This window comes from Gekko japonicus, unplaced genomic scaffold (assembly GCF_001447785.1).
Source record: "Gekko japonicus isolate JY-2015 unplaced genomic scaffold, Gekko_japonicus_V1.1 scaffold3938, whole genome shotgun sequence".
Lineage (NCBI taxonomy): Eukaryota > Metazoa > Chordata > Lepidosauria > Squamata > Gekkonidae > Gekko > Gekko japonicus.
The window spans coordinates 80,575-91,976 of record NW_015173806.1 but is presented as its reverse complement, the minus strand read 5'-3'; the positions used below and the strand labels follow the sequence as shown (position 1 = coordinate 91,976).

General features: G+C 47.9%; 1 protein-coding gene across 3 annotated transcripts in view; it reads right to left on the bottom strand.

Annotated features, from left to right (window-relative positions):
- Positions 1-860: 860 nt before the first annotated feature.
- Positions 861-11,402, bottom strand: part of PRR5 (proline rich 5) — a 62,296-nt gene continuing 51,754 nt past the window's right edge. For 2 of the 3 annotated variants that reach the window (XM_015423581.1, XM_015423582.1), the window contains exons 8-9: positions 5,053-5,191; positions 861-2,755 (exon numbers count right to left, since the gene is read on the bottom strand). In XM_015423581.1, the coding sequence (XP_015279067.1) occupies positions 2,202-2,755; positions 5,053-5,191 (693 nt within the window). In that variant the 3' untranslated portion in view covers positions 861-2,201. Of the gene's footprint in view, positions 2,756-2,945; positions 3,029-5,052; positions 5,192-11,402 lie in introns of all 3 variants that reach the window. The other variant, XM_015423583.1, reaches the window with a different exon arrangement.

Genomic DNA, 11,402 nt, shown 5'->3' with positions numbered 1-11,402 from the left:
GCCTCCACATGCAGCCAGCTGGGTTACCTTGGGTCAGTCACAGTTCTCTCAGAGCTGTTCTCTCAAGAGCAGCTCTCCCAGAGCTCTCTCAGCCCCACCTACCTGACAGGGTGTCTGCTGTGGGGAGGGGAAGGGGATTGTCAGCCATTCTGAGATTCCGAGTGAAGGGCGGGGTATAAATCCAACTCTTCTTCTACTTCTACCCTGACCAGCAGAGATCTCGAAATACTCCTATAGCTGCCCACCATTGTTGCTAGTCACCGCTAGCATGGGTGGAGGTCCAATGTGGTAGGGTATGACTTGTCAGAAGGTCCAGTTGCCCCCTTCAGATGAAATACACTTGGGTCTGTCCAAAGCAGGAACAATGTGAGGTTCTGAGCATAGATCACTAGGGAGGTCTTGGCCTTCCCAGCACTAGCTGAAATGTTCTCTGTGGCTGTGCAGAGATACTAGAGAGCCAGTTTGGTGTAGTGGTTAGGAGTGCGGGCTCTAATCTGGGACAACTGGGTTTGATTCCCCACTCCTCCACATGCAGCTGCCGGTGTGACCTTGGGTCAGTCACAAGTTCTTTCAGAGCTGTTCTCTTAAGGACAATTATCAAAAGAGCTCACTCAGCCCCACCTACCTCACAGAGTGTCTGTTGTGGGGAAGGGAAGGGAAAGGAGATTGTAAGCAGCTCTGAGACTCTTTCGGGTAGTGAAAGGCGAGGTATAAATCCAATCTCTTCTCTCTCTTCTCCTTCTACTAACAACTGCATATATATATATTTTGAAAACCTTTAAATTAAATTAATACAAAATAGCAACCAGGCCTCTGGATCACGTTATGTAGCACACTGCTATTTATTTTGATTCTTCTTCACTTGTCAAATGGTAAAAGGAGTGCTTACAGGCAGTACGGAGGACAAATAAACCACACCAGATTCTGCTCTGTTGGGAGTCACAGGTTGGTTTTGCTTTTTTTTTGGGGGGGGGGACTTTTCTTGCTTTCAAACCCTAAAGAAATGTTTATCTTTCAAAGAAAAAATACCTGCTTTTGCAAAACCGATTAGAAAAGGAAGGCGACTCTGGCCACTCAAGAGAAATCACTGTGTAGTGAGCAATACGTCCTCCGCAATGTAGATGGCTGCTTCCCACTCAGGAGCAGGTGAAACCAGTAATGGGTTGAAGGACATGCCTGTCTGGGGCAGGTCCCTACATGCATATCCCTCAGAGCACAACGGCCATACCAAGTGATGCATTGCAAGCGGGAATGAACTGTGAGACAGGGAGAACTTCCGTCTCGCCTCACCTGGGACACACCAGCTCCGATCCAAGTGACGTCAGACCCCCTTGAAAGCACCAGGGCTTCCAGCCATGGTCATTCACTGCACCCAGGAATATCAGCGGGACTTCACTGTAACTCACTTTAACTAGACCAAGTCAGGTTCTCAGAAGGGTAAGCTCACATAGCCAGCTGCATTTTTACTTCCTGCTAAAGCCCCACACGGGAAACTGCCACACAGGTACATCCCAAAACCCAAATTCGAGTGGTGTTTGGATCCCACACCACGCCATCAACGTCTGATCACAGTGCCTGGGCAAATGATGCTGTCATGATCCACAGCCATGTAACTCGTGCCAGGGAACCGGCAGTGCTCCTATTGGAAAGAACCACATCACCTGCAAGTCCCCCTGGCTCCTGCTGACAGAGATCCCAGCACCCCCAACCACGTGGAAGCAGTTTCCACACCATACGGGTAATGAATGGACCAGGCCCAAGACAGAACGACGACGGCCAGTCATGTCCAGAGACCCCCTTTGCCCTTGGCCTGCTGAGCAAGGGGCCAGGTCACACAGCAGAGGGAGGGAGGGAGGAGAGCAGATCTGACATTACGCTGCAGGCCCTCATCCTCCAGCCAGGTCTGTCGCAAAGGCCCCACTTCCTGTGCTGCAGCACCTGTCCCTGCAATGGGCCTGGTTTGCAGCTGAAGGCACCTGGCCGGAAAAACAGTCTGACACCTATGGCTAAACGGTACCACCATTATCTAAATCTTCTATCAGTCCCTCGAGTATCACTCTGGTCAGAAGGACATCCCCTCCCTCAATTTCTGATTATTCAGGTATTCTGGGAGACTCCCTCGCAAGATGGCGTAAGACAGGTTTTGCTGAATCCCACAGCGGTGTCCTTAAGCGTGAACCGAGATCGTCACCCAGAGTCCTTCAGAGGACGCTCTGTCTGTTCACATCCATGTTGTACTCGGATGAACTGGAGCCGCTTTGGCCAAACTCCATGAAAATCCCATCGGAATCCGACTCTATTGACTCCAAAATCTGGTCCACAATATTCTCCGGGCTGGCTGTAGGGGCGATGGCTAGTAAGTCTTGGTCTCTGGACAGCTCAAATGCCCTGCTCGGGTCACCCCCTGGGTAGGAGAGTCCTTTGGGTGGCTCTGGTGCCTTGAGGTGGCCAGTGCACTGCGCACAGCCAGCAGACAGCCTTTCTGCCTCTCCCGAGTGTGAGTTTTTGGTGGTAGCCATTGAATTCCTGGAGCCGCTGTCCATGATCGTCGTTAGATTGGAGTAGTCCTGTGTCTCCATGCACAGGGTCATCTCGGAGACAGAGTGCCTTCGGATGCCGGAGCTGTTGGGGGCCGCCCCCTCCGTTTCATACTCGGCTACTGGAGTCAGCAGGGGGTTGTTGTAACTTTTGGATCGCACCACAGGGTTCTTGGCGGGGATGTCTCCTGATTTAGAGCGCCGGAAGAATCGCTTTTCTGTCGGGAAACACATGGGACAATTAAAATCTGCACGCTGCATTTCTGTCGCTACAAGTGCTGCTACACTTGGCAGATTCTAATTTATTTGCTTTGTTTTTTTAACAAGACGGGGACTTTGGCCTCTGCCACTTCTCCTGTCTGCCCCCCCCCAAGTTCACCCCGCCCACTCCAGACTTCTTCCACTCACTTGTTGGTCGGCAGCGCCCCCTCTTCTAATCTTCCCTTCTGCCTTCTCAGGTCCTTCATGAGCTTCTTTGCTTTCCACCACCTCTTCATCAAGATAATCAGGTGATTATAAAGCTGAACTCCTTGACTATTTTGAATGGTTTGCTCACCACCCTCGTTCTTGCAGTTTATTCTACTCTGAAGCTGTGTAGCCAGGGATATCATAACCTGGCCTCCCCCCAGAAGCCTGCCCTTCTGTTCCACTTGATTAAGGAACTAACTTTATGGTAGGGCAAGGTTGAGTGGATGGTCCAAATGGACACGGGGCAGTTCTCAAAGGGCCACCCCAGAAGGCTCACGGGTTGCTGAAATTCCTCTATCCAATGCTGGACTTCCTGATTCTTGGCAAGCAAGAATCAGGTATAACAAATCACTTCTTATGTTCTTACACAAGAGTCTTATGATCACTTAACCCAGACTAGTCGGGACCTAATTTCTTAGGAGACCCCAGGTATGCACTTTGGCCTCACAAGCCCAAGGATTGCACGGATTCCGGTTTAAAAATAAAAAGCAGATCCTGTTAGCCTGAAATCCCCCACCAGTGCGTTAGGAGACTTTCCAACCGTGGCTTCACTTGGTTATTTATAGTCTTCTATCACACTATTTTTGGGGAAGCTAAGAGCTGCTTACAAGCTCCGTCTTACTAGTCACCGACATCTCCTTAGCTTAGGAAGAACAGTGTGACGGCCGAAGCTCTCAGATGGCTCACACTGCCCACTAGGTGGCACTAGGCGGCAACAAGCCAGGGATGTTGCTTGCCAGGGAGAGAAGCTGACAGATTTCAGGAGAAGGCCAACAGCAGAGTTGTTTACAACTCCTCTGCCCCTGGTGCCAACCTCTGCCCTGAAGCTGCCCCCACTCTTCGTTCCTTGAACCTTCCTTTTCCTCACAGCTTCTGGACTCCCGTCTCATGCAGCCTAGCCAAGATATTCCACGTCGGCTGCTGACGCTCGTGCGCGCGAGCAGCCATTTTAGACTGTCTGCTCCCAAACACCATTACGCTCCCGTGTCTTCTGTGAAAGCCGTGGCAGGGGTTACTAAGGAAAAAACAGCAGCAGCGTCATTAGCGAGAGTCGCTTTGGCTCACCCATCCATCAACGGAAAACCGGTGTCCAGGGCAAGCCGGCCACTGAACTCGGAGGGGGAGTATCCTGGCGATGAAGCTCCCCCTCCCACAACCCCCCCCCCCACGCTCCAAGCATCTCCAGAGTATGGGCAGTGCCATTACCTGGCAGAGCTTTTTGTTGGCAGGTGGTTCCCACCTTGAAAAACCAGTCACCGCTGGAGGAACTGGAGAACGGGTAAGCTCCAACTGTCCCTGAGGTATGGGCCAGACACCGGAGATTGAAACGCCTGACCCCTTCCAACACCCCCCCCCACTTATCTGCAGCCTCTGTACTCTCATCCCAGCCCCCAGGCACAGCCAGGAGGAGAACAAGGGTTGTGCAATGAAGAGAGACCCGCCCACCACCACCACCACGGTCACCTAAATGGTCTCCAGCAGAACAAAACAGCAGCTGCCCAAAAACATCAACAGTTGCTCTTTTACCCACCAAGAGCTTCAGACAAAAGGACACTGCTTTTTACTTGTGAATACTGTGGGAACACAATCAAAGAAGGAAATTTTTGGACCATAGGTTTATTTTATAATCACTGGGCTAGTGATTGCACTGTAAAGGTCTTATGTGCATATTTATCCTGTGCCTGGTTATTTTACTTCTGAACAATTTACTTTATGGTCCTTATTGAATCTATACTTGGTATATATTTCAGAAAAATCTGAAAACTGTTTTAAAAAGAGAAGGTAATCCCCCCTCACTAATTAGCAAGTGACCTCTGTGCATGTGCAGTTGCCTCAAGACGCCATGGAAAAGAAGCTGATATAAACCTACCAGGAGGCAAGTAGAAGAGGCCAACTCAGCAGGATAAGGAGCGGTAAGGAAACAGGGCAATTCTGCAAACTGGGAATTGGATTCCAATGAAGAACTGGGCATGGGGGGGGGGGACTAAACAAAAGGGACCGGGGGGCTTTCTCTTCTCCCGTCAGTTCTCACTGGTCCCTCTCTTACCTAAAAAACACGAAGAGTGAGTGATGGGCCCCTCATTTGAGTACAAGCCATAGGTGCCCAAGTAAGGGGAAACGACCTTCTGTATCAGAGATTCCAGTTTCAAGTAGTCTTCAGTCACTCCTTTTGATTCATGGACACCCTGAGGGAATACAGAGGGAAGGAAGTTAAATTAACATCTTAGCCCAGTGACACTCCCTCCATGGCTCACAGAGAGCGACGTCTGCAATCACCATCAGCCAAAAGGGCTACACTACTATATGCCCTCTGGGCCTCCCCACCATACATAATAATAGAAGACACAAATTTTAATATTAAATAACACAGCCATTAACCTTTTAAATTACTACTGCACATGTCGGGCTGCCTCTCCTGACCACCACTGAACCCTGCTTGTCTGGAGTGAATGAAAGGGTTTCCTTTCCTGCCTTCTCACTCTCCTCAGCACGGTAGCTCAGGCAAGAGGGGAATATTTGCCAAGGCACCTAGAGCAAAACAACCTCGCCATGGGAAAAAGGGAGTAAACCACCACCAGCTTTTTTCCTGGGTGGCTGTCACAGTGCTGGTTTTACTCCTGCTCTCTGCAGCCAGTTTTCTTTACTCCTGACAGTGGCATGGGTGCTTAGCTAGGACTGCAAAGGCTACTGATGGGTGGGGAGATGTTCAAGAGGCCCCTTCTCCCAGTCTCTGGCAGGAGACCTGCAGCTCGGGGACACTTGCGGTTTATCCATCATCCAGTACCTCAAGCAGTGGCTGTTTCAGGTGGGGAACCACTTGTCATCCATAAGCCCCACGGGCAGGGCTCATTTCCAGCCGGAATGAGCCGGGACAGCATTCCAGAAGTAACAAGCCCAGGAGCGGGCACATGTGGTGGCAAGCCCTGCCCCCAGCAGCCCTCAGTCGGGCCAGGAGGAGCGGGCAAGCCAGAGAAGGCCCTGCAAGGAGTCGGGAGGCTTTTAAATGCCTCCCCGTGCCTTTCCTGGCCCCCCTGCCATCCTCCCTGGCCCGCTTCTGTTAGGCAGAAGTGCCTGAGATCCCCCCCCCTTTTCGCTTGGAGGCGAAGGGAAGGGAGAGGGGGAAAGGAAAAGAACTCAGGTGCGCTGGCCCCTCTGTCAGGCAGAAGTGCCTGAGATCCCCCCCTCCTTCGCCCCACTTGGAGGCGAAGGCAGGGCTCCCAAGTACTTACCTTAATTCGGCGGGGGATGTATAGTTCTTTCCAGGACCATTCCCGCAGGGAAAACACAGGCGCTGCACTATTCCATCACCCAGACGTGACGTAGGCACGTAGCCGGGAGACGCTCTAGCAATGGGGCTGGAAACTCGATGGTACCAGTGCAGCACCTGTGTTCTAAGCAAGAATCTTCCGGCGGGGAAGCATGTGTCCCCCGCCGGATCGTAGGTAGGTACTTGGGAACCCTAGGCGAAGGGAAGGGAGAGGTCAGGGGGTGTGGCATATGCAATTAAGTTATGCTAATGAGTTATGCTGATGAGCTCCTGCACCTCTTTTTCTATTAAATGACCCCCGCCCACAGGGCAATGGTTTTCTTCATTTTCCTTGAACATGAGGCAGATGCCACATTGGAGAACAGTGCCCAGAAGAGCCACAGGTAGCAAGCGATTATATCAGGTTCACATCATTCATCCATGCAAAAGGAAGCAGGCATGCAATGCCCCCAAGGTAATTCCTAGTCTGTAAAAAGATGTGGAATAGGCATGGGGATACTGCACTACTTCCATGGCCCACTGTGTCTCTGCAACATGAGAGTGTAGCCGTGTCGGTCTGCAGTAGAACAGCTAGATTCAAGTCCAGTAGCACCTTAGAGAAGAACAAGATTTTCAGAGTATGAGCTTTCGAGAGTAAAAGCTCCATTTGTCAGATCTAGTATATGCCTGCAACAGAAGAATCATATTGTCATAAGTCAGTCTGCACTGAGTGATGGCTCAGATTTCTCAGACAAAGAGCTACTGCTAGCCCTGAGCCAGTAACTGAGCAGCTGGCTCTGAGCCAGAAGGAGAACAACAAGAGATCAGGTTACTGGCTGATCAGGAGTCACAGCCTACAGCTGAAACCAAGCCAACACCTTGTAGCTCTGAAGCAGTAAACAAGTCTTCAGAAGCCTCTCCCAGCCCACCTAGCTCACCCATGCCTTGCCTTTTTTCTATCCCCTGGTTTCTACAAAAAACACTGCAGCTTCCTCAGGCTCTCTGCCCCACATAGCAGACCTGAACAGCCACAGATGAGAGAAACCAATATCCCACAGATCGTACACAGCAGTGGGAATTAAAATGAGGAATTTATCAAGGGACAAAAAGAAATGGGAATCGGGATAAATTAACATACATAAATCCCCAAGAGGACTGGAGAATCTTAGGCACTGAACGTAATCCAACACAATGTGGTAACGTTATAAAAAGGAGCTCAAATCAACATATAATCATGCATCTAGCTATCAACAGTTTCTATCTGCCACTTCCTCCATCTCTGTGGACAGAAAACTAAATCCAACTCCCCCCCTTGCCCAACTGTCACCAGAGTTTTGTGGCAACAGGATCTTCACTGGCACAGCAACCTGCTCTTGACACAGGGGTTGTAGTTCTTTGACAAAATACTCTGCCCTGCACAAAGCTTTGCATCCCTGAACCTATCTCTTTCGGGCCCTGCTCTCCTTTGCTCTTCCTTTAAGCCTCATATAAAACCAGCATTCTTTCATATCCTCATATAAAACCAGCATTCTTTCACAGTCTTCTTTTCCCCCCAAAAAAACAATTTATTAGGATATATTAAGCGATCAAACATACATCATATTACTAATTGTCATACATCCTTTTCTCCTATTTCCCCACCCCTTTTGACTTCCCACAGTGCTCCAACCTCCAGCCCACATCCTAAATTCTCTTCATTTCACCCTTACTCACTAGTCACATTCTACAGGTAACATATCTTTCAACTATTATTCTTATACATTTATCCTTCTTCTAATGTCATTCTTTTTTAAATAGTTATCAAAGCAAAGTAAGTTGTTCTTTACAACCCAATATTTCTCTAAATATTCTTTAAAGTCTTTCCAGTCTGCAAAACATTCTTCTGCTTCCAGATTTTCAAGCTTCCTTGCCATTTTGTCCATTTCAACCATAAAAAGTAATTTCTTTATCCACTCCCCTATTTCAGGAGTTCTGTCCTGCTTCCAGCATTGAGCATATGTCATTCTAGCAGTTGTGATCATGTACCACATCAAAGTCCTTTTCACCATGTTGACTTCTTCCATTTTAAGTCCCAAAAGCAATATTTCAGGTTCTTTCTTAAATTTACATTTCACAATTTTCTCCATCTCCGCATGAACCTCAGCCCAAATTTTTTTTGCTTTATCGCATGTCCACCACATATGATAAAAAGAGCCCTCTATTTTTTTTACATTTCCAACATTTGTTTGACATATTACTATTTATATTTGCAATCTTTTTTGGTGTCATATACTATCTATACATCATCTTATAACAATTTTCTTTTAGGTTATTACACGTTGATATTTTCATTGCATTTTTCCATAAAAATTCCCAAGATAACATAGTTTTCTTGTCTGTTTGCTGAAACTCTGGCAAAACTTGCCTTACCGGCCATGATACATTACTTAATTTCTTTAATTTCCTTAACTACCCGACGAACGCCCTGACCTGGATAGCCCAAGCTAGCCTGATCTTGTCAGATCTGGGAAGCTAAGCAGGTTCGGCCCTGGCCAGTATGTGGATGGGAGGCCTCCAAGGAATACCAGGGCCGTGACATGAAGGCAGGCAATGGCAAACCACCTCTGAACATCTCGCTCCTTGAAAACTGTGACTTGCTGGCACTTTCCACTTCCACCCTGGCCTGCTTCTCAGTGAGTGGAAGATTTGAGCCTGGAAGGGGCTCCTGTGACAGAATGCAACTCCCACACAAAGAAGTTACCCTCTGAAGAGGAAATGAGACATCAGAGGGAACACGTCTAACCTTGCGTTTTCCTTCACAGGGTAGTTTTCGGGAAAGAGCGCACAGAGGACAATCCAATCATGCGAGCTGCGTCTGCACTCCAAAGTGGTACAGCCCAAGCTCAAATTTTGACCTGTCAGAACACGGCATTCAGCCCTCAGATATCTTAGGTAGCAGCGGGGGGGTTGGGTTTAGACAATCTAAATTCATAGCCTTATTAATGTAGGAATGAATAGTTTCCATGCAATGGAAACCCATTTGTATTCGCGCTCAGCAATATTTTGATGTTCGTCTCCAGTTAAAATTAATAGCTAGAACTTCAGGTTTTGTGAAACTGACACAAAATCCTGGTCTTTCACTACATTCTTGAAAGTAAAGTCTGGGTATATTTAGTGAATTAATGGGTTCTGTTAAGTGTAGAACTGTACCATCAGCAAAAAGGCTGATTTAACGGCAAAAAAAAATCTCATCTTTGATTTCTACCTCAGTTTCAACTGCTTCAGCAAGTGGCACAAGGGATAGGGAGGACAGGAGTGGAGATAAAGGGAATCCTGGCTTAGTCCCTGATGTAAAATTCAGAAGACCTAAATTACACCTTCACGTTAAAAATATGACATTCCCGTTATGAGAAAAGAATAGGGCGGACAGGAGTGGAGATAAAGGGAATCCTGGCTTAGTCCCTGATGTAAAATTCAGAAGACCTAAATTACACCTTCACATTAAAAATATGAAAAAAAAGAACTAAGCATTTATGGCTGGACTCAGATAGATCCTCAGATAGATCATTTCCCTTCTACATTTCCAGTTCCATACGTTCAACTTTTGTTGTGAGTCAGAATGGCAACCCCCTAACATTTAACTGAAAAGAACATAAGAGAAGTCAATGTTGGATCAGCCCGTCCAGTCCCACACTCCGTCACACAGTGGCCAAATACAGAGTTTTTCACACTCAGCATCTCCCCAGCAGTCCTGGGCCTGGCCCAACACATGGAAACACTAATGCCACCTTGTATTTCAAACCCAAGTTCAATGTTCCCTCTAAGCTGTGGAGTCTTGTGAGCAACAATTCTACTTTGTGAGCAACTGGCATCAAAGTTGTGAGCGAGCGGTTTGGCTGCTGCATAAATTAGGTTACTCCGGAGCCCTCCTTCCTGAGCTGGGACGAAAATGTGTGAGCCAGAGGCTAAAAAACTGTGAGCTAGCTCACACGAACTCAGCTTAGAGGGAACACTGAAGTCTACCCATTTGATGGGCTACTTTTAAGAATCCCATAGTCCACTAATGGGTTTTCAGCGTACTGTCAGAGCCGAAATGTTCGATAAAATTGGATACTTGAATACTTTCCCTTATAAAGAAAAAAGTTGTGTGCACATACACAACTAAGCTTATCAGGGACAAGTCTAGCCTAGAACTCTTTCACTGGACATATTAGTTAGATGATATGCATATTAGTTAGATAATATGCATATAATTGTGGCTGAGATCCAAGAAGCGGTGGGAGACATTAGTGTCTGCCTCAACAGCCACAGTCAGCTTACTCTGGTTTCTCTGAAGAGATCTCCTTGGCGGTGCTTGTGAAGATCTGCAAATGCTGGCTTGACTGCTGTCAAACACTTCTGATGGTTTCCAAAAATAAATAAACTGAGCCTTCCATGCCTGTGCTCCTGTCTCAGCTTTAACGAGTCTTTCATTCTGGCGGATTTCAGGCTTCCAAGTCTTCTCCACACTCTTATTCTCTTGAGAAAAACTAAATCAGCCGTACTGGGCTTTCCTTTGCTTTTGAAGTATGATTGATGAAACCGATAGGAGTTCACTTACATCAGTCTGCTTCGGCATGATCAGTTCTTGCTAAGAATTTAGTGACGTATTATCTGGGACAAGTGGGCTTTCGTGTACCCCCACAGAAATCAGCATAAATGCGATGCCTCCTGCCAAATGTGCAAATGTCCCTCCAAAGGGTAATTTCTTTGCAGCTGCTTCTCCATGGTGCTGTAAATGCAACCGAGTGGAGAGGAATGAGCACTTGTCCCAGAGAAAGTTATCCCAGAGAAAGGCTGGTTGAGAATATTGCCACTCAGCTGAGAATGGCTGGTAGCAGTGACCTGTACAAAATGGATGAGCTGACTCAAGTCATAACTGATGCCCTGTGGTGGAGAAGATGGCAGCAGTGCCACAAATTTGGTGTAGTGGTTAAGTGTGCGGACTCTAATCTGGGAGAACCGGGTTTGATTCCCCACTCCTCCACTTGCACTTGCTGATGTGACCTTGGGTCAGTCACAAGCTCTGGCACAGCTGTTCCTGAAAGAGCTGTTTGTGTCAGAGCTCTCTCAGCCCCACCCACCTCACAGGGTGTCTGTTGTGGGGAGGGGAGGGGAAAGGAGTTTAGTTT